The sequence below is a fragment of the Tursiops truncatus genome, chromosome 3 (assembly GCF_011762595.2).
Source record: "Tursiops truncatus isolate mTurTru1 chromosome 3, mTurTru1.mat.Y, whole genome shotgun sequence".
Lineage (NCBI taxonomy): Eukaryota > Metazoa > Chordata > Mammalia > Artiodactyla > Delphinidae > Tursiops > Tursiops truncatus.
In genome coordinates, this window is record NC_047036.1 from 170874794 (window position 1) to 170895840 (window position 21047).

The window sequence follows — 21047 nt, forward strand, 5'->3', positions numbered from 1 at the left end:
CCCTCCTGCGTCTCCCCCCCACGAATAACTTTAAATGTATCCCAAATAAATATTGCACAGGACCTAATGATACTAAAAGTTTTTTCACTGTTTATCTGAAATTGGAATTAACACCTCTCCCGGCCCGCCCGGACCCCCGGGGCTTATCCCCATGCTGTGGCTTCGGGTCCCACCCCCACCTCACCCCCTCCCAGTTCAGCTGCACCAGCTGAGCTCAGGTCACATTTCCTGGTCTCACCTCCTCCAGGAAGCCTTGCTGGAATCACTGCCACCAAGGTCAGGCTCACAGTTACTCACAAAGGGCACACATATCTCCTTCGTAACCTTTCTCACTGCTATTATTTGCATCTCTCTAGGTAGTTCGCCACTCACTGGCCCCTTTGCTAGACAGGGGCTCTGTGTGGGTAGGGGTCAGAGGGTGCCTCGTACATAGAGCCTGGCACGCAGAAGGGGCTCTGAAAACTGCCCAGCTGAACAGACTTGAGGATAAACCAAGGGTCTGCAGTTTTGGAACGATACGTCTTCCTGGATGTCCCTTTAAACCCTTTAACTTCATTTTTAAAAAAACTTTTTCGAGATCATTGTACATTTTTTAAAAATATTTCTTTAGCTGAGCCGGGTCTTAGTTGCGGCACGCAGGATCTTTAGTTGCGGCATGCAAACTCTGAGCTGCAGCATGCATGTGGGATCTAGTTCCCTGGCCAGGGATGGAACCCGGACCCTCTGCATTGCGAGCGCGGCGTGTTAGCCACTGGACCACCAGGGAAATCCCAAGATCATTGTAGATTCTAACGCAGAGATATCTCTCTCATACCCTTCACCAGGCTTCTCCCAACAGTGACATTTTATAAAACTGTAGTACCACATGGAGATCAGGATATTGCAATCGCTACATCCCACCCATGGATTCGTATTTCCCATTTTCCTTGTACTCATGTGTGAGTTTTCTCTGCAATTCTATCAGCTGCGTAGGTTTGTGTCTCCACCACAGTCCAGGGGCAGAGTGGCTCTGTCATAAGTGTCCCTCATGTTGTCCCTTTCCTGTCATCTCCTCCCCTGGCCACCACTCATCTGCTCTCCGTTCCCATATTTCTGTCACCTCAGGGACGTTACAGATGGAATGGTACATCATGTAACCTTCGGGGACTTCCTTCCTACACTCAGCGTCATTCCCAGAGATCCACGCCGGGTGTGTGTGTATCAACAGTGTGTTCACAACTCAGACCTGCTGAGTGGGCGTGGACGGACCACGGGTGCACCTATCGAAGGATGTCTGGGTCATTTCCAGTTTGAGGCTATCACAAATAAAGCTGCTATGATCACATGAGTACACATTTTTGTGTGAACAGAAGTTTTCATTTCTCTGAGATAGGTGCCCAAGAGTCCCTCTGGAACTGTGTTCGGTTGTTTTTGTTTTGCTTTGTTTTTTCGGCCGCACAGCTTGTGGGATCTTAGTTCCCCAACCAGGGATCAAACGTGGGCCCTCAGCAGTGAAATCATGGAGTCCTAACCACTGGACCGCCAGGAAATACCCTGGTTTTTTTTGTTGTTGTTGTTTGTTTCAAATTCCTTTTTCACAGGAAATCCTGCCACTCATTCCCTGAGTCGAGTTTTGCGGGATGAGGCGAGGAGAGGGAGGGAGGTGGGCAGGGCCTGTGGGCAAAGGGGAGATTTCACCCTCATGCCCGGCCTGGTACAGAGACCAGGACTTGAAGACCAGAACAAGCGAGCTTCAGGCCAATGTCTATGTCAGAATGGAATGGCCTCCCCTTCTCACATAACATCTTTGCAAATTTGGGCTCTTTGGAGACCTAGGATGTCCCCAAATAATTTGGAAGGATGGGGGCCCTCCAAGAGATGGGCAGTTGTCCTTCAGGGTGACTAAGACTGAGGCCTGCAGGGCCTCACCCTAACCCTCCCCCTGCCCAGCAGGCACACGCAGCTCAACAGACCCAGAGGTGGGTCTGTTCCCCCCACCTTGAATCTGGGTGTGACACTTACAGCACCCAACAATTCGACGTGGAAGGAGTGAGGCTCTGCGGCTCCCACCTCTACTTGGAAGTTTACGCCAAGGCATAAGCCTGACTTTCCCCAGACTGCCATGTTGGGAGGAAGCCCAGGCAGCCTGTGGAGGAGTGCTTGGCTGCCAGCGTGAGACCAAAGCCTTCTCCGGCCTTCCTGGTCCAGCCGCTAGGTCGGCTACTCACTCAACACCACGTGGGTCACAAAAACCGCCCAGCTGAGCCCGCTCACTCACCGAATCGTGAGTGGTAATACACTGATGCTGTTCTACGCCTCTCTGTTTTGGGGTGGTTTGTTACGTACTGCTGATCCTGTGTCTCCCAGGGACGGCTCTGTGCACTGTGCTCCAGGGAGGCCTTATTTATTCAATGACACCCATTATTTTCCAGCCAGGATTCTGGACGCTCACCTGGTAGCAAGAAGAGCACCTTTCTATCAATTTTAAGATGCACATCGTGTTCACTTTTTAACATCTCTGAAAATGGCATGAATCTTACAATTTTACAGTCAACTGCAAGGCAGTGTCTGAAAATGTCTATCGATACTTCCTTGAAAGTTCCAGAAAGTGCCGTCAGCAAACCATCTTCAACTTCAGGAAACACAGAGATAACGATTACAATATCAATAGTGGCAAAGCTTTACAAGAGCTCAGAACATTCTCACTATGATGAACATGGGCAAAAATAAAGACATTAATAGCAGAATTACAGCAGCTCCTGTTCCAGAGGGGCTCATCTTGATGCCCCCAGAGAGGGCTCAGAGAGGGGCAGCGTGCTCCCTCAGGACACACAGCCTGCGCGGCCCCAGCCCACCGCTGCCTGGCTTCGGGGGCCTGGCGGGGGCCTGGTGGGCGGTCAGGCGGTGCAGCTCGGTTTGGGGGGCGGCCGGGTCCGAGGGTCCCGACCGGCGGGGCCGCCGGGGAGCGCAGGGGCAGACGCGGCGGAAGGCCTGACGGAAGTGGGAGCCCAGGAAGGCGTAGAGCAGGGGGTTCAGCGCCGAGTTGCTGTAGGACATGCAGTGCGCCCAGATCTTGAGCGCGTAAGCTGCGTAGCTGCGCGGATGCCAGGCGCCCGCCGGGCCTAGCGCCTGCAGCACCAGGAACAGCTGGATGGGGCCCCAGCAGGCGGCGAAGAGCAAGACCACGGCCGCCACCAGCCGCGAGACCTTGGCCCGCACAGCGCCCGCTCGCTCCGCCAGCAGCTGCCCCTGGGGAGGGGGGGGAGGGGGTATGAGAGAAGGCGAAGGACCGGCAGGGGCGACACCCAGGGCTCTCCGCTACTTGACCCTCTTAAATTCCGCCGCCCCCGCGCCACCCTCCTCAGATGCACCTCACTCCCCTCTACTGTGCCATCCCCCCATCTCCTGCCCGGCCGCGCCCCCATCCACCCAGCCGCGCACCTGCAGGGCGCTGTCGCCGGGCGCGGGGCGCACGGCGGACCGGCCCAGGTGGCGCAGCATGGCCCCGTAGCAGGCGCAGGTGGCGACCAGCGGCAGCAGGTAGAGCGCCAGCAGGTTGTACAGCGCGAAGGCGCGCTCGAAGGAGCGGCTGGGGAAAGCCTCGCTGCAGTAGGTGCGCGGTCCGGGCGAGAGGCGATGTAGGGCGAGAACCGGCGCGGACACGGCCGCGGAGCCTGCATCACAGGCCCGGCTGAAGGCCTGGCCCGGGGGACGAGGGGCGCGAGGGGGCCCGGGCCCTGGTCTCCCCGGTGCCTCTAACCCCGGTTAGGGTTAGGGTTAGGGCAACGGACATGGAGCGCCTCCCAGGCGCGCGTCTGCCCGGGTCCCCGCCCTCAGTAGCCCTCGCAGGGAATGCCATTGCGTCCATTTCCCGGATGAAGGAGCGAGGTCCGGGGAGAAGCAGTGAGTGTGTGTGTGGAGTGTGAGCCCAGGGCACGAAAACTTGTCCCCCCTACCCCGTGCGGCCTCCGCGCTGCACTCACCCGCCCAGATACTGAGGCTGACAGCCAGCGCCAGGTGGGGCGTGCGGCGGTGCAGGGCGCGCAGCGGGAACACAGTCACGTACCAGCGGTCCACGCTCATGGCGGTTAGGGTGGCGCACGTGGCCTGCACCGAGACCTGGGAGGGACGGGAGCCCAGCGTGTGGCCCCCTGCCTGGTCTGGACCTTTCCCTGTCTGCGCCCTCCTTGCGGGTCCCCCACCGTCCAGCCACTCGAATACAGGCAGGACCTGTCCCGGGAGGGTCTCCAGGGCCCACAAGTTGAAGGGGCAGGAGAGGAGGGGCTGTCAGAGAGGAGCCCAGGGTGGTGGGGGAGGGCGGAGTCATTAGGGGTAGGCTGAGGCCCCCAAGACTGAGACCAGGAGAGGCAGATGCATCCTAGGATCCCGAGACGGGTGGGGCAAGAAGTAGCAGGGCTCCGAGCGCCCGCCACCCCACTCCCCGCCCAACCCCCATTGTCCCCCGTCTTCCTCCCTCCCACCCAGTCCAGGCTCCACCTGCTCCAGCCCCACCCACCCACCCCCAGACTCTGTCCCCGCCCCGCCCACCTCCACGCCCCGCCCACCTCCACGCCCCGCCCACACCGACTCCTCCCCCTGGCTCGCGAGCCCCTTCCCCCAGCCCGCTTGCCCCCAGCCCACGCACCTGTTGGATGTAGTTGAGGAACTTGCACATGAAGTCGCCCAGCACCCAGGCGGGCAGCGGGTAGAGCAGAGCGGTGAAGGGCACGCAGCACAGCAGGAACGTCAAGTCTGTGACTGCCAGGTTGGCTGCAGGCGGGGGACGCGCGGGTGCTAGATGTGGGGTGCATCTGCCTAGCCGCCCCAGCGCCCTGGCCCAGCCCACTGGGCCTCGCCTTTGTCCCAGTGACCAGCAGGGTGGCTCGCGAGGCCCCCAGAGAGGTCCCAATATCCGTGGGCAGAGAAGTTGGGGCACCCTCCTCTCACCCTTTTATGTTTCATACACCCCCCAGCAGGGGCTTCATAGCTGTTCAAGTAGCAATGGACCCTGCTCACCCCTGTGGGGGTTGCGAGTAGGCCCCCGCCCCTCTGAGCCTCAGTTTTCTTACCTGAAAATTGGGTAGAGTGGTGTTGCCCAACAGCCAACATAGAATGGAGAACACTGACTGAGTACTCAGCCGGGTAGGGCACCCCCATCACACAAATGTGTAAACTGAGCCTCTGGGGCAGAGGGCGCAAAGTGGGGGCCCGCGGGCCGCGCGGTCTTTCCCCCACTCCTTTTATTCATCGGACACCATGTTATAAGAACCACATTTCAATCGGACATCTTCCTTGAGTGGCATGGCCAGCGCTCCATGGGCCACACTCTCCAACCTCCCTTTTAACTACTCCGGCCACCGTGGAACCCTCCAACGCCAGAGTTTGCGACCTCCAGCTCAAGGTACAGGGACAATAGGGAAAGGACAGGGAGCCCTGCAGGGGAGAGATCCCTATCTAAGAGGACTCCGACGCACCGCTAGGGGCGCCCCTGGCCACTCCGCCCTCGTGGCGACCCCCGGAACGGCCCGCAGGCACCGCGCGGCGCCTGGGCGCTCACCGATGTAGAAGTTGGTCACCGTCCGCATCTGCTTCTGGCGGCAGATGACGAAGATGACAAGCGAGTTCCCTGCCAGGCCCAGCAGCATCAGCGCGCCAAAGAAGAGCGGCACTAGCCAGGCGTCCACGGGCCACGGCGCCGGCGCCGGGCCGTCCGAGTCGTTGGCGCCACAGCCGGGACAGCTGGATGCGTTGGCCAGCGCCCACCAGGACGCGTTGGGCCCGGACGTGGCCAAGGAGCGCATTGCCGCCCTCTTCCTCCCAGCCACCCTCTGGGATTGCGCCCAGGGATGGGGCAGTGACTCTCCTCCCGGCTGCCCTCCTGGGATGCGCCACAAGGTCTGGAGCGCGGCTTCGCTGGACTCCGTGGATTCTCCGCTGGCGCTCAGCCGCCGCGCGTTTATACCCCGCATCCCACCGTGTCCCCGCCTTCCCGCCTCTCCTGCAGCCGCTGGCCACTCCTGTGCGACCTGCGGTTCACCAGCGCAGCACCCTTCTCTCCCATTCCCTCCTCCCCCCCCCCCACCTTGGGGGTCAGGATAAGAGCACAGGAGGGGGGAGGCTGGAGGAGGGGCTTGGGGCGGAGCAGGGGTGAGGTAGGCTTCCCACAGGCTGCTGTGGACCCGGGAAGGACCGATCCTACCCCAGGGGAGGGAAGGGTAGAGACCCACCAGCAGGAAAAGCAGGGGGACAAAGCTGCAGAGTCTAGGGAACGAGGCAGAGGCCATGACTTTGACCTTCCATGGGGCTGGGGCTCCCGGTGGGTGGGCCCCACCTGGCGGTGAGGTCAGCCCTCAGAGGTCCTCCGTATCTGCTGCCAGGGTTTGCCCCAGGACACTGGCGAGCCATGGAGGTTCAGGGCAACAGAAGGATGCCCGGGATCTTGTGGTTAGAAGATGCCTGTTCTTAACCTCAAACAAAACAAAAGAAGAACAAAAAAGGAACCAAAACTCAACCTCCCCAGGACTTTGCTGCGAATCAGACCCCTTGAGAGTGTCCACCTCCCACCTAACGGGCACTGATTGGCAGATACCAGCACGGGGACACAGACACCTGTGCTGCTGGTAGTGGGAACCAGGTGGAGGGAAGTTTATAAAGGATAATGTTGATCCCCAAACCCACACCCAGAAATGTACCCCAGATACTAGCCTGTGAGGCACGAAACAGGGCACTGGGATGTTCTAAGTAGCAAAAGAAAAGATGATGCCGTCTGTGTAAAAAAGACTAAAAGGGGGAAAAGAAATGAATAAATATGCGTGGGCATCAAAGGGCATCACATATCTCCAGAAGGAAGTACTAGGAGCCTGGGGGGGAGACAGGCTTCGACATCATTCTTGACAATGGCCTAAAAATTCAGAAAAGGAAAAAAAAGTCCCTTTGGGGTGGTAATGAGGGCCAGGTTAGCATGAGGAGACCCAGGGATACTCCACGGGCATGGAGGAACTGTCCTGGGGAGACTGCTGAGTTGAGTGGGCCTGGGAGAGAACTCAGCAGGGGGCTGGACCTTGGAGGGGGCCTCGACGGGGGTGGGGGGGGGTTGGCAGCAACGGCTCATGGACTGGCCCAGGGTCTGGGAGGGTGTTAGGAAGGTGACGACAGGGACTTGGCAGTCCAGTGGTTAAGACTTCCCGCTTCCACTGCAGGGGACACAGGTTCGATGTCGGGTCGGGGATCCCACATGCCAGGCTGCGAGGCCAGGAAAAAAAAAGAAGGCGAGGACAGGAATGAGTGAGGCCCCAGAATCACGGCAAGGCCCAGGCTACGTCCTGTAGAGTTAGCACATCTGTCGAGCAGCTGGTCATCATGGGCCAAAGCCGCAGACCAAACATCCCGGCCCCCAGATCCCCCGCCCAAGCACTCCCCCCAGAGGTACCATCTCCCAAGTTGTATCACCTTGATTTTTTCATATTTATCTACATGAGGTCACACACTGTGTGCTTTCTTGGGTCTTGTAATAGTTCCTCCTCCTTTTTCTTTTTTTATTTTATCCCCTCTTGCTCTTTATACGTTAAAGCAATCGGGTTGTTTGTCCTGTACAATTTCCACCAGGCTGGATCTGGGGGTTGCATCCCTGTGGTGTGTCTTATCGTGGTCCTAGTTCCCCATTTTTCTTTTTTTAAATTTACTTATTTATTTATTTAGTTTTGGCTGCGTTGGGTCTTTGTTGCTGCACGCGGGCTTTCTCTACTTGCGGCGAGCGGGGGGCTACTCTTAGTTGCGGCGCGCGTGCTTCTCACTGCGGTGGCTTCTCTTGTTGTGGAGCACAGGCTATAGGCGCACGGGCTTCAGTAGTTGTGGCACACAGGCTCAGTAGTTGTGGCACACGGGCTTAGTTGCTCCACGGCATGTGGGATCTTCCCGGTCCAGGGCTCGAACCCATGTCCTCTGCATTGGCAGGCGGATTCTTAGCCACCGCGCCACCTGCGAAGTCCTCCCCCCCCCCCCCCCACACACACACTTTTCTTGTAGAATGAAGGGTGGATTCTAGATTCTAGAGCAGGTTTAATTCTCTGTTCTTAACTCTCGGGTCAAAAACCAGGTCTGTCATCAAAGGGCCCCCCCACCCCCGTCTCATCGGTCTGTCCCTTCTCCTCCACCTCTATTCTGCTCCTCCCCCCTTCACCTAGTACCCTGCTCTAGCCATTCTGGATGCCCCAGGGCCTTTGCACTGACTGTTCCCTCTGCCTGGCATACCCCTCCCACTTTTGCAGGCTGCCAGTCCTCTTTCCAAAGGTCTCCACTTCCCTAGCCCAGGGCGGGGAGGTCCTGTTCGATCACCGCTGGATCCGGAAAGCACAGCCCCCACCCCAAGGACTGTGAGCATTTGCTAAATGAATAAACTCTAAAAGTCAGAAGGAGGTGGGGTTAGCTTTGTTCTATTTTTAGAGAAGAGTAGATTGAGGCACCCAGCCAGGACTCCAGAGGCTGCACTTTACAGAGGACAGGGAGGGGTCTGGTGGAAGGAAAGCCCTGTTGGTGCCGGGTGGGGGTAGCATGGGTCATTTCATCTGTCCAAGCCTCTGAAAAGGACGTCCGCTTCCTTCCTCCTTCCCCAGGACTCAATTTCGCCATCTGTCCCCCTAGGGCTGGGTGCCGTGCCCACAGCCCCGCCTGGGCGCAGGACAGGCGCGGTCTTCTGCCCCGGTTTCCCCGGGGCTGGGTGCCGCCCCCTCAGTGTCCCCGTCCGTGCCTCGGGGTTGGGTGTCCCCGGCCCGCAGCTCGGGCTCGGCCGGGACGCGGCCGCGACTCCACCAGGCGCGTCCAGCCTCCAGGCTCCGCCCCGCCCCGCCTCCGGCCTCCCGTCACTTCCTGCCCGGCCCAGAGAAGGCCCTGCCGGGCGGCGGCGACAACAGCACCGGCGTGCAAGCTATGGTGGCGCTGGAGAACCCGGAGGGCGGCCCGGAGGAGGCGGCGGCGGCGGCGGCGGGGGTCGCCCCGGGCGGGCGGCGGACGCTGTGAGCGCGGCCGGCGGGCGGGCGCGGCGCGCTTCCGGGCTCCGGGGTCCCCTCCTCTTACCCCCTCCCGGGCTGCAGCCCCCGGCCCGCCCCGCAGCCCCCGGCCCGCCCCGCCCCCTTTCCTGGGGGGTACCCCACTCGGGTGGAGCGGGGTGGTGGTGGGCTTTGTTGTCAGTGGGTGTTTCCCGGGGAAACCCCATCCCCGTACTTCCGGGCCTTTGCCGGGGCGCAGGGGGCACCCCCGTGTCCGCGTGTGCAGACCCCCGGCGCCCGAGCTTCGGGGGTCCCGGGCGCCGCGTCGGGTGAGGCGGTGCCGCTGCGCGCGGTGTACCCGGAATCCACGCTGGCGGTGTTCTGGGTATTTACCCACTTGCGGCTGTTCCTGTCCCCCAGCTGGGGATTTACCCCCCAGCCAGTCCTGTGTATCCGGCGGGGTTGTGAGCCCCCCACTTTCCGGTGGACGCGCTCTTTGTTTTTCTCCGGGTGAATACCCAAATGAATGGGGGGCTTACAGACCCGGGCCAACACGAGCCTGTGTGTCCTGGGACGTGGACTGGAGGCAGGTGGGCGGCCCCATATGGGTATGCCCCCCTCCCCCAGGTTCGCAGGTCTCTTTCTAACCCGAGTGTTGGTGCAGAAACCCAGGTGGTCCACCCTGGCTGCTGGGGTTTCATTTCTGCTTCTTCGTGTGCCCTTCCTAGTGGCCCCGGGCGGGCTGTTACCCCTTCGGTGCCTCGGTTTCCCCATCTGTAAAATGAAATAACAGCGGTCCTCTATTTAAGGGTCTGGGGTCAGTGACCCTGCACTTGGAGGTGCCCAGCAAAGCGGAGGGTCCATTCTTTAATAATTATCTTAAATAGTTCACTATTGTAGGTGTTTTGTTATTTTAAAATAATTTTCTCATTTTGGTATTTTGTGATTGCTTTATTATTATTATATTTGTTGTTACTTTATTGTTATTATTACCCAGAAGCTGTACTGGTCTCTACAGATGTGGTTATTTAAGGGGCCTTAACCCACTCGAAGTGGGTATTTACCTGCCAGGTGGGTCCCTCCAACCTGCCCCCATCCCCCCTCACCTCCATTCCCGGGGCGGGAGAGGGTGGCTGCTGCTCCTTCTGTCTGCCCATCCCAGCCTGAGTCACCTCCGCTCTGAGCCCTCCTTGGTTTCCTGCTAGAGAAAGTAGGTTCCTCTTTGGCCTGTTCCTGGGGGAGGGGCAGGTGCCAGAGAGAGAGTGTGTTTGCCTAGGAGAGTGGGTGTTAAAGGCCCCATCTCAAAACCCTCAGGGAGAATTGGGGGAGGCAAAGGAACCTGTCCTCCCCAAACCCAACCTGACTTAGCAGCTGTTTCCACTGTCAGGCCTGCCCACCCCTGTTGGACGCTGGCCCCTGCCATGGTGCAGACATTTCCCAAGGCCTGCTGGGTCCAGGAAGCCTCACATGCCCCATCTGGGTGGTCAGTTTCCCCATCTGTAAAGTGGTCTCTTTGGGTGGCTGGGGAAGCAGATGAACTGGCCCTTGGGTGAGTGTGTAAACAGAAGTTCGGGTATTCATTCAACAAACAGCTATTGAGCACGTGCTGTGGGCCAGGTGCTGGGGACACAGGAGCAGCCAAGAGGGACCTTGTCCTTATCGTGCGAGTTAGTGAAGGAGGTGAGAATTCAGGAGTAAACAAGTATGAGGACGGGCTGGTTTCTGATGCTAACCGGTGAAGCCGGAAACGGGGCTGATTGGGCTAGTTGGGGGGTGGGGCAGTTTCTCCCAGGAGGTAACTTTTGAGCTGGGACCAGAAGGAGCCAGAGAAAGGGTTCTTCAGGCAGGAGGCTGAGCACATGCAAAGGCCCTGAGGCGGGCTGTTCCAGGTCAGCTTGCGATGCAGTAAAAGGGCCCTGTGCCTGGAGCAGGGGCAATGAGGCGGAGAGAGATGGGTGTTGATGTTCTGATGTGGATGTATATTATATAAAGTTTATGCTGTCCTCCACCCCTCCTCCCCAGCGTTTATTACAAATCTGCTGCCCGCTCCGCCTGCCCACTCTGTGGCCCCAGGCTCCTGCTGGAATCTCCTGGAATCAGAGAGGGTAGTGAGGCCCCAGGAGGCCGTGGGACCAGGCAGCAGACCTGCAATGCCAGGCCGGGGAGAGGCTGGGCCTTGTCCTGAGGGTGCTGGGGAGCCACAGGTGATGGTGGAGCAGGTCAGGGAGCAGCTGGATCTTTAGTCCAGTGGGCTGTGGTCTGAGGGGTCCAGCGAGACCTGAGTTTGAGCCCCTCTGACCACTGTGGCCCCAGAGGGAAGCAGGAGGCTGAATGGTTCAGGGGAGTGGTCCTGTTCAGACCAGGTTCGAATCCTGGTTCCGCCCGGGTCCCAAGGTGACAGGGAGCCCCATTTCGTGGAGCCCCATGTCCTGAGGGCCCGAGCTCTCTCACTGAGTCCCACCCTGCTCTGAGGTTCCCCGACAGCTCCCCCCGGATGTGGTCCTGTTATCTGCCCCGCCAGGCCACCGTCCTGGCCTCCGTCCATCTGCGGGGTGGAGACACAGGCCCTGGAGCCACAGCGAGGCCGCAGCTGAATCTGGAGCTTGGGGTGGGGGTGCCTGGGCCTCAGGAAGATTGCGTCCAGCCTCAGAATTGTGGGCTCTGTACTGACTTGAGTTGCCCTGCCCTGTCCCAGCTGCCCTCTTTGCAGCTGTGGGGTCTCGGGATAATGACTTTGCTCCTCGGTTTGCAAATCTGTATAACGGGCATCAAAACAATAGTACTTGCCTCCTGGCGTGATGGTGAAGGCAATCGCTTAACCAGGCTGTGATCAATGGTGTGGCCCACGGGGTGAGCTCCCAGTCACAGGAGGAAACCGAACAGGTGGCAGCTTGGGGAAAGGTGTGTGTCCTGGTTCCTCTTGGCTCTGAGTGCCCCCTCCCAGACCAGCAGGGGCCATCGCTATCCCCACTTTGCAGAGAAAGAGCTGAGGCTCCAGGTCACACAGTGGAGCATCCGTCGTAGCTGGGATTCAAACTCAGGGCTGAGCTTCCAGGCTCTACCCCTGCCTGCGTGTCTCCTAGTCTCCTATTTTTTTTTTTTTTTTTTCCTTTGGCTGCACTACGCAGCTTGTGGGATCTTCTTTCCCCGACCAGGGATTGAACCCTGGCCCCGGCAGTGAAAACGCCGAATTCTAACCACCGGTTGTGTGTCTCCTATTGTGCCTGCATGAGTTTACCCATCAGATAATTTTTCATAGATTTTTGCCTGAAGTGTCATCCGTGGAGCCTGCCCCACCCCAATCTAAGACAGGGCTGAGTCTCGTCAGCCTATTTGCTTCGTGATCAAGATGTAACAGCCTTTCTGGCCAGGGCAAAAAACTTAAGGCTGGGGACTCTTTACATATGTATAGACCTTGGTGAGTGTGGGCTTCAATCCTAACTTCTTTGAGGCACCTTGTCCCACTGTCCTAGGACTTCATGGCATTTTCTAGCGCCTGTTTGTGGGGCAGGGGTCATGCTTCTCTGTTTAATTTGTGTCTTAGGAACTTTGAACACTAGGAAAGTTTGAGTGGAATTCTGGACTCTGGGTTCTACTCAGTCTTGGAATCGTGAGATTTTGCTGGAGACCTGATTGGGCAGTTATTTTTTTGAGCATCTACTGTATGCCAGGCAGGGCTACAGTGGACACCAAACTCTGCCCGCATGGAGATCACGGTGGGTGGTGGGCAGGGTGGTGGTAGAACGTGTGGCCATCAGGAGAACAGAGCAGTGAGGGGGCGGGTCCCCCTGAGGAGGTTTGAGCAGAGGCCAAAAGGAGATGGGAGTGAGCCATTCGGAGCCTGGGGTGTGGGCACTGGGCGGGGGCACAGCTGGTGCAGAGGCCCAGAGGCCGGGCTGCCTGGCGGGTTGGAGCGGAGGCGCAGGGGGAGGAGGAGGGGGAATCCTGGCACCCTAGACCCTCTTAGGCTGAGTCCACCACCGGCTCCCCAGCGTGAGGGTTTCTGAGCCGGGTGGGACCCTCCTCTCAGCCTGTGGTCAGGGGCTGACCAGGGAGGAGGCCCTGCAGCTTCTTGCCCGGAAGTTTCCATTCAATATCCCCCCCTCCCTCCCGCGTGGCCGTCTGCTGCCTGGCCCTCGGGTCCCCAGCGGGAGGCCCGCTAATCCACCTCCAGGATTAGTGCTCCGGGTGGGGGTGGGGGGAACCACTCTGTCCACCTCCCCCATCCAGCAAGGGGGCCCCTGGGGCGTGAGTCAGGTGGGCCGGGGCATCACCTTAGCGCCTGGGGGCCGTTTTCTGGGTTATCTTCTGTTGGAAGCGTGGGGTTGGGGGTGAGGGGACGCTGCATCAAATGAAGTCTCGGGAATCTCCCAGAGGAGGGAGACTCGGCCTCACCGGCTTGCAGCTCAGACCTGGAAGCCTGGGGGCGTGGGCAGCAGCTCTCTTGGCCTCCCACCCAATGTGTGGCTCCCCTTCTCTGACCCTCGGTTTACTAACCTGTCCTCAACGGTCCCTGCTTCCCGGGTGATGTGACGATGAGACACAGTGACATTTTAAGGGCTGCACATGTGATAGGGGGTGAGCTTCCCATTGTGGAGGGAAACCAAGCAGGGGATGGCTGTGAGAGAGTGGCGATGGTAGGGTTGTGCCTGGGCGTCCTGGTCTGTCTTGGCCCTGAGGACTGCCCCCTCACACCTGGCCCACAGGCCCCTTCCGGGCTGCCTGCCCGCTCTAGCCAGCTCCCAGGTGAAGAGGCTCTCGGCCTCCAAGAGGAAGCAACACTTCATCAACCAGGCTGTGCGGAACTCAGACCTCGTGCCCAAGGCCAAGGGACGGAAGAGCCTCCAGCGCCTGGAGAACAGTGAGCAAGGGTCGATGGGCGCCTCCTGGGGGCTCCTAGGCCTCAGACAGCAATGGTGTGCATGTTCTGTTATCTGAGCCTGGCCCTGAGCTGGACGAGAGGGAGCTCTGGGCATTGGAGCTGGGGCTTTAAAGGGGGTGTAGGAGTTCAACAAGCCAAGCCAGGGCTAGGTAGGAGGAGTTCTGGAGGCTGGATCGTTCCTGTGCCTTCTGGGAAAGACAGCTGGAGCGTGGAGGAGGGGAGGCTGGTGAGAGTAAAGGCCCTAAATATAGAGGTGTGGGGGAGGAAACATGGTCCTCTGGACCCCGTGGAGCCTGGCGGGGGGGTGGGGGGGGCTCGGGGGGGGGCCTGAATGCAACCCCCAGCCCAGAGACCGTCTGTTTCCATCTAGCCCAGTACCTCCTGACCCTGCTGGAGACAGACGGAGGCACACCTGGCCTGGAGGATGGGGACCTAGCGCCCCCCGCAGCACCCAGCATCTTTGCAGAGGCCTGCAGCAACGAGACCTATGTCGAGGTGGGGCCCAGTATCCTGCCCTGGGTTCCCCCGCCCACCACCAGGCACTGCCTATGCTGGACCCTGTGCCAGGAGCACCCATCCCCTCCCTGGTCCCTTGATGAATACCCTGGGTCTCCTTCCAGCGACCTGAAACCCACCCACCCCAGAACCTTCCAGCACCCGTGGTTCATCTGCTTATCACACTTGGAATTACTGATGGGATTGGGGGCGTGTTTGGTTCATTTCGATTCCCTGCCCCACACAGGTGGGTCCGCAAGTGCCCCACGAACTCCTGGCCGGCCCGGTGGTCACATGTGTGCACAAGGAGTATTTCTGTGCACTTGTGGCCCCCCCAATGTGCATTAGCCAAATGGGGAAACTGAGGCTCGGGGGCTTGCAGTCATTAGTAAGGGCCTGCCTGCCTCTCTTCCAGGTCTGGAACGACTTCATGAACCGCTCTGGGGAGGAGCAGGAGCGGGTTCTCCGCTACCTGGAGAACGAGGGCAGGAGCAAGGCGCGGAGGAGGGGCCGGAGAGGTGGGCCTGGGTCGGGGGTGGGGAGGGCGGGGTCAGGGCAGGTGGGGAGGAGCCTGGCGTGTGGGCGGGGCCTGCGGCTCACTCCCACCTCTGCCCCACTGCATGGACTCTTGCAGAGGACCCGGCCTACACGCCCCGCGAGTGCTTCCAGCGTATCAGCCGGCGTCTACGAGCCGTTCTCAAGCGGAGCCGTATTCCCATGGTGAGTACCAAGCCTGGCCTTGGCCTTGTCTCTTTCCACTTGCTTGGTCTCTTTTGAAGGCCCTTTTTCTCAGCTTCTCAATCGGGCGGGGTGAGGGGAGACCAGTAACCCAGTGAACGTGGTGTGATGGAGCAGACAGGGCAGGATATAGACTAGTGAGATCCGAGTGCAGGACCCAGGGCTGGGCAAGGGTTCTCCTTGAGGGTGGGAGGGACAGGGGCAATGAAGGTGGGTTTTGAAGGATGTGTAGGAGTTCACCAGGCCAAAGACTCAGAGATTCAAAGGTTTGGATGTGTCTTGAGTGCCTGGTATCCTTGGAAACGGTTAAGTAGCCTCATGTAGTGAATCAGAGGCCACATTTGAACCCAGGGCTTTGGGCTCCAGAGGCTGTCATGGATGTGGGGGGCCTGGACATCTTGGCTAGGGCCCTGGGCCTGGGCATCTTGGCTGACCCCTGGGCCTGCTTCTCCTGCAGGAAATGCTGGAGACCTGGGAGGAGCGGCTGCTGAGGTTCTTCTCTGTGTCCCCCCAGGCCGTGTACACGGCCATGCTGGACAACAGGTGACTGGGTGGGTGGGGGTGGGCGCCGTGAGCTACCCTGGTGTCTGGCTCTGGCCACTCAGCATCCATTCCCTGCAGCTTTGAGAGGCTCCTGCTTCATGCCATCTGCCAGTACATGGACCTCATCTCAGCCAGTAAGTGCCTGGCGGCCCCTGGGACCCCAGTTGGCTGATTCAGTCTGGGGGAAACCAAGGCTGGGCTTCCCCGGGGTCTGCTTACTCGGTGGCAGGCTTTGGAAGAGGAGGGACAGCGTGAACACAGAGGGGGCAGTGCGATGCTGCCTTGATTCATCAGAAGCACCTGTACCTCTGGCCCCACAATGGACGATGCTGTGCACATAGACTCCCCTCCACCTGCATCTTCGGGGCTGGGGAGAGAGGGGCCTGTGCGGGGCTGATGAAGCTGGGCCTCCAGGGACCCCAGTGTCTGCAGAGTTCGCATTTAGCTGTAGCCCCCCTCCACTGTGCCACACATGTGACTTCTGGCAAGTCCCTTCTCCAGCCTGTGTGCCCCTTTCACGATGGGAGTGATCTTGGGACACAGCCCACCCCCACCCCTCCATGGAGGGTCCTCGCAGACCCTTGCTGGCCCTCAGCATCCCATCGGGTCCTCTGTCTCCACGCCCGTCTCTCTGCCTCCTGCCTGGAGTTGCTGAGGAGACAGTTTCCATGGCAACCCCAGGATGGTTCCTCTCAGGCTGCCTGGGAGGGAGATGCAGCCCCCACACTTGCTTTTGTTCCCACTGGCTCAGGATGGAGGGGCTGGACTGGGGGTGCCTCTCTGCGGGTGTGGAGCCGTGGCCTGAACATAGGAGGTGGGGCCTGGCAAGATGGGGAGCAGGGGAGAGGGAGCCGCCGGGCCAGAGGCTGGGAGGTGGGCCCAGCTTGGGTTGTGTATAGCTATGGTTCAGGTTTTGGGGTGGTGGGAGGTGGGTGAAGGGAGGTTGGTGGAGCCTGGGCCACCGGGGGCCTAGGTGATTCCCTCTGAGGGCAGGGATGGAGGTGGGAGACCAAGGGTCAGGGCGGGACCCTCGTTCAGTCCCCTTGGCCTCGGGCCAGTGTGTCTCGGTGGTGCGTGCGTCTCTGTGCGCGTAGGACACGGGATAAGTAACGGGAGAGGAAGGAACAGCTTGAGCTGCTCTCAGCGCCTGGCCTGGGACCTGGGGGGTCGGGTCAGCCCAGCTCGTGGGGACCTGGGGCAGGACAGGCCGAGGGCTGGGCTCCTGTGTGCCACAACCCTCGCCTTCCTCCCTGTCTTGCCTGTCCCCCGGCAGGTGATGACCTGGAGGGCAAGCGGCAGATGAAGGTCAGCAATCGGCACCTGGACTTCCTGCCTCCGGGGCTGCTCCTGTCCGCGTACCTGGAGCAGCGCAGCTGATGGCGGCCCTGCCCCCGGCCCCGCCTCCCCAGTGCCAAGACCTCCCGTAACATCACTGAAATATCTTTATTATTTTTGGAATTTTCCCTTGGAAACGTGCTCTTCCCCTTGGGGTGGCTGCCGCACCGCACCCCTTCCCCGCCCAGCTTTCCGGGTTAAAGCTGGCGACTGGGCTGCCCCGCGCGAGCACAATTCACCCTACTCCCGCCCCGGGGCCTGGACTCGGGAGGAGATGCCTGGCCTGGTCACTTCCCTGTCCCTTCCTGGGCCAGCGTTTTTGGCCCTGTGTGAAGCTTAAGCGAGGAGGGAGAGGCTGGGTTTTTATCATTTTTAATGAATTTGGCGTGATTTGTTGTAGATTTTTAAATTTCCCTTTTGCGAAGAAAAACCAAAAACTTGCCCCAAGTGATAAATTGGGGGGCTTCATTCCAGTCCCTGCTTGACCCTCTCCCAGTTTTTGGCTTGGGTGGAGGGTCTCTGGGGCCCTGCCCCTCGCCCTGGGAGCATTACATTTGGTGTGTGTGTGTGTGTGTGCGTGTGCGCGTGTGCATGTGTGTGCCCCGCAGCCCAGGATGGAAGCTGCGTCTTAAAAGCTGGTGTCAGCCTCTTTTTGGAATGTGTGTTGCCCTCGCCACTCGCCTTTGGTGGCTGTTAGGGCCCCGTCTGCTCTGCACACCCCCCTTCCTTCCTACTGAGGATCTGGGACTTCCAGCCAGAAGCCTCTACTCTCAGACTGTCCTGTTCCTCCCTCCATGTCCCCTTGCCCCTGCCCCCAGCCTGGCTCTGGGGTGTCCTCGTGCTGGTCACCCTGGCCTGGCACAGGAAGCAGGGCTGGAGACTGCACCCCTGCCCTGCACCCCCGTGTGTGTGGCTAGTTGTGCTTTGGGAAAGGTGGAGCGTTCAATAAATTTCTGGTGCTCTGGTCTACTGCTGTGGGGTTTTCCTTTGGGGCAGGGCTGGGGGCACGACAGGCACTCACGATGCCCTTGTGTCCTGGTCATTGAGGGATGCAGGCCTCAGGGGATGAAGCTTGGTTCTGAGTGACAACCCCTGTGGAGGCAGGTGTGTGGGGAGACTCTGTTAGGAGTGGCCCGACCCTTGGCTCTGCTGCCCTGGCTGGTCCCCTCCCAGGTGCCCAGGCTCAAACCCCAGCTCTGCCACCTTCCAGCTGTGTGACCTCCAGAAAGGTCACTTGTGGGACTTCCCTGGCGGTGGTCCAGTGGTTAAGACTGCACTTACTTCCACGGCAGGACTGCGGGTTTGATCCCTGGTTGGGGAAATAAGATCCCACGTGCCCCGTGGCATGGCCAAAAAAAAAAAAACAAGTCACTTGTGTGAGCTTCCTGAGTGGCTGAACAAAATACACCACACTGCAGCTTAAAACCACAGGAGTTTATTGTCGCCTGGTTCTGGAGGCCAGAAATGCAAGATCAAGGTGTGGCAAGGCCACACTCCCTCTAGAGGCTCCAGGGAGTGTCCTCCCTGCCTCTTCCAGCTTCTAGGGGCTCCGGCCTCCCCTGGCTTGTGGCTGCATCCCTCCAGCCTCTGTCTCCATCTTCACGTGGCCTCCTTCCTGTGTCTTCCTTCTGTGTGTGTCTGGAAACGGCTGTGCATCCTGCAGGATCCCCCAGCCTGGATTATCTGCTGTTCTCTTGTGATCACGCTGAGGGAAGTTCCCTTCTCACCCGGCCACATCAGGGGTCCCTGCTGCCCACAGGGCTCCTCACTACTGACCTCACCCCTGATCTCCTCCACCTCCCTGAAGGCGGAGTATCTATGTTGATTACTGGAAATTCTACCGGGGAGATTTGTCTCTATTCCCCTGTGTATTTGTTTATTTAACCATTTATATCAGTACGGACGCCTGGGCATTTACTTTCTAGTTTGGGTTATAATCCAATATTCCTTAATTTTATTCGTCAGGTTGTTCCAGATTCGGCTGCTGGGAGCCCTGTCTGGCTCCTGTGTGTCACTGAGGCACTCCCATAGTTGCGGGGTTTTATTTATTTATTTGAGCACCCTCCTTACTTTCTGCCGCTACAAGACGCAGAGGGCTCCTCTGCATATTCTTGCTTCGTCCTAGAACCAGCCCTTTCGCCAAGGAGCCTGGTTCCTTTCCCTGGGGCACCGTTTTAAAAACCAAGATCTGGGCGCTGGGTGTGCTGTCTTCCATTTTAACAGGCATTTTAAAAGTTCTACACATAGATGCTAAATAATGGAAATCCCAAGGGCTCGTACGGAGGACACAAGGAGATACTTGAGTAACCCGCTTCGAGGCTCTCACCTGTGAAGGGGACCAAATTTCCGGCGCCCAGAGAACGGGCTGGGGCTCCGGGCACGGATGTCGGGTCTCTAGGGGAGTTCACAGCCTGCCTCCAGAACTATTAACGCGAACTCCGTCCTGTCCTGGCCTCTGGCTGGTGCGTGGGTTTTTTCCCCCACCCCGCTACTCCAGCCGGGCCCCCAGACAGCCCGGCCCCCGAACCTTTGCCCAGGCGGTGCCGGTCACCCGGTGCACGCTTCCCTGCAATCCTAGGTCTTTCTGGAAAAGACCTTTCAAACTGGGGAGAGTCCAACAGCAATAGAACCAATTTTTGGAAAACGAATTGCGGATGGGGTTTGAATCCAGAGGGACCCTCAAAGTGTTAAGGAACCTCACTTATAGAACCCAGTTATAACACCGCGGATACCAGAAGAGAAAAAGCAAAATATGGAACGCTTCACGAATTTGCGTGTCATCCTTGCGCAGGGGCCATGCTAATCTTCTCTGTATCGTTCCAATTTTAGTATATGTGCTGCCGAAGCGAGCACAGTGGTACGTTTGATCCCAGAACTATTTAGAGGGCATAGAATATGCTCTTTTACACTAAGGGCGAACTCCATTAAAAACCGGTTCAGCCATTCGTCCCTTCTTTTATGATATTTGTGCAACAATACCTTAACCAAATGGGGTCATTCACTGAAATTGAGAAAGTGGTTTTTGTTCCACCAAATATGACTCAGGTGGCTGCTGGGAATCCATGATCGCATGCAAATTATACTGGAAGAGGGGCGGAGCCGGAGCCGCTGCCGTCCCAGAAGTCTCTGGGAAGCGGCTGCGCTGCGCGGGCGAATCTTTGCTCCTGGGAAGATGGCGGCGGCGGAGCCGGGGCATTAGGGCAAGTGCAGGCTGCGGCCACCCGCTCGGCTGGACGCACAGGCCGGCCCGGTGAGTACGGGGTTGGGGGCTCGGGCGGTCGGCCGGCCTCCGGACGGCGCCGCGGCAGCGGGGAGCGCCGGCCGGGGAAGGCGGTAACTAGCGGGCCCGGGGCGGGGCCTGTGGGGTCAGAGGGCGGGCCTGGAGAGCAAAGGGTGCTGGGTACGCGGCCTGAGTGCGCTGGGCGGGGTCTGGGGGTCGTGGCGGAAACTTGGGGGATCCTGAGGCGCCCCGGGGGTTGGGGCATCCGGAGCAGGGGGAAATCGGGGCGGGACCTGGAACGATCGGGGGAGGGGCCTAAGGTTATACCTCCCCGCGGAGGGCCTGAGGTGCGTTGGGTGGGGGGGCTTGGGGGCGCGACCTGAAGGGCCAGGTGTATGGAGGCGAGGCCTATGGGGTGGTTTGGGAGACCCTGAGATGAAAACAGAGTTTGGGCCGGGCCTGGGGACACAAGGGGCAAATTGGGAGTGGGGTGTGGAAAGCAAATACTGTAGGGGGCGGGGCCGGAGGGCTTTGGGGGCAGAGCTTAAAGACTGTTGAAGGGGCTTGTGGGCGAGGCCTCGGTGTTCCCGGGCAGGGCTTGAAGAAGCTTGGGGCCTGGGGGTCGTGATTGAGGAAGACGGGGCCGATCGTACTCCCAGTCTCACTGCGCTTTAGTAAAGGTGAAAAGAAATAAGCTTAATCGATGCCCGGCGCATGGAGCGCGCTGAGGAAACGTTCACCGTTCCCGTTGTTAGTTACCTGTGGAAGCCCTGCACCAAGCTGCTGCCCGGCGCCCTCCCTGCCTCTGTCAAAGGCAGCCCCACCGGTGCTCTTGGGTGTCCGTGGACTCCTCCTTAAGGATAGACCCGTG

General features: G+C 59.3%; 3 protein-coding genes and 1 non-coding gene across 18 annotated transcripts in view; 2 read left to right on the forward strand and 2 right to left on the reverse strand.

Annotated features, from left to right (window-relative positions):
- Positions 1-2312: 2312 nt before the first annotated feature.
- On the reverse strand, positions 2313-5961 carry KISS1R (KISS1 receptor). Its single transcript, XM_033855189.2, has 5 exons — positions 5537-5961; positions 4625-4749; positions 3963-4098; positions 3421-3653; positions 2313-3228 (listed from the first exon to the last, which is right to left on the reverse strand). The coding sequence occupies exons 1-5, from the start codon at positions 5946-5948 to the stop codon at positions 2779-2781; spliced, it is 1356 nt and encodes a 451-aa protein (XP_033711080.2). The 5' UTR covers positions 5949-5961; the 3' UTR covers positions 2313-2778.
- A 2872-nt stretch (positions 5962-8833) lies between these two features.
- Positions 8834-17925, forward strand: R3HDM4 (R3H domain containing 4). 6 transcript variants are annotated; one of them, XM_033854993.2, is made up of 10 exons: positions 8872-8990; positions 9961-10034; positions 12223-12381; positions 13670-13824; positions 14195-14340; positions 14756-14858; positions 14975-15060; positions 15536-15621; positions 15700-15755; positions 16895-17925. In XM_033854993.2, the coding sequence occupies exons 3-10, from the start codon at positions 12368-12370 to the stop codon at positions 16996-16998; spliced, it is 750 nt and encodes a 249-aa protein (XP_033710884.1). In that variant the 5' UTR covers positions 8872-8990; positions 9961-10034; positions 12223-12367; the 3' UTR covers positions 16999-17925. The 6 variants fall into 6 exon arrangements, with proteins under 6 accessions (XP_033710881.1, XP_033710882.1, XP_033710884.1 ...); XM_033854990.2 differs by lacking the exons at positions 9961-10034; positions 12223-12381 and having other exon boundaries at positions 8834-8990; XM_033854991.2 differs by lacking the exons at positions 9961-10034; positions 12223-12381 and having other exon boundaries at positions 8834-8990; positions 14216-14340.
- Positions 17926-18042: 117 nt separating this feature from the next.
- Positions 18043-21047, forward strand: part of MED16 (mediator complex subunit 16) — a 39855-nt gene continuing 36850 nt past the window's right edge. For 9 of the 10 annotated variants that reach the window (XR_012331175.1, XR_012331176.1, XM_073803596.1 and 6 more), the window contains exon 1: positions 18043-20206. The gene's annotated coding sequence lies outside the window, so the exon portion shown is untranslated. The remainder of the gene's footprint in view (positions 20207-21047) is intronic. The other variant, XM_073803595.1, reaches the window with a different exon arrangement.
- Positions 19703-19809, reverse strand: LOC117312053 (U6 spliceosomal RNA). The gene has a single exon (XR_004526221.1). It is a non-coding gene; the product is annotated as a U6 spliceosomal RNA (small nuclear RNA).

What these genes read in the sequence shown, in the direction of transcription:
- KISS1R (XM_033855189.2), bottom strand. Translation starts at nt 5,948, where the DNA reads ATGCGGGGTATAAACGCGCGGCGGCTGAGCGCCAGCGGAGAATCCACG. An exon ending in GGTGACCAACTTCTACATCG is followed by an intron (nt 4,750 to 5,536) that starts GTGAGCGCCCAG and finishes CCCCGCCTGCAG; the next exon opens with CCAACCTGGCAGTCACAGAC. An exon ending in TCCTCAACTACATCCAACAG is followed by an intron (nt 4,099 to 4,624) that starts GTGCGTGGGCTG and finishes CGTCCCTCCCAG; the next exon opens with GTCTCGGTGCAGGCCACGTG.
- R3HDM4 (XM_073803603.1), top strand. Translation starts at nt 13,499, where the DNA reads ATGAGACACAGTGACATTTTAAGGGCTGCACATGTGATAGGGGGTGAG. An exon ending in AGCGGAGCCGTATTCCCATG is followed by an intron (nt 15,061 to 15,535) that starts GTGAGTACCAAG and finishes CTTCTCCTGCAG; the next exon opens with GAAATGCTGGAGACCTGGGA. An exon ending in ACGGCCATGCTGGACAACAG is followed by an intron (nt 15,622 to 15,699) that starts GTGACTGGGTGG and finishes CATTCCCTGCAG; the next exon opens with CTTTGAGAGGCTCCTGCTTC.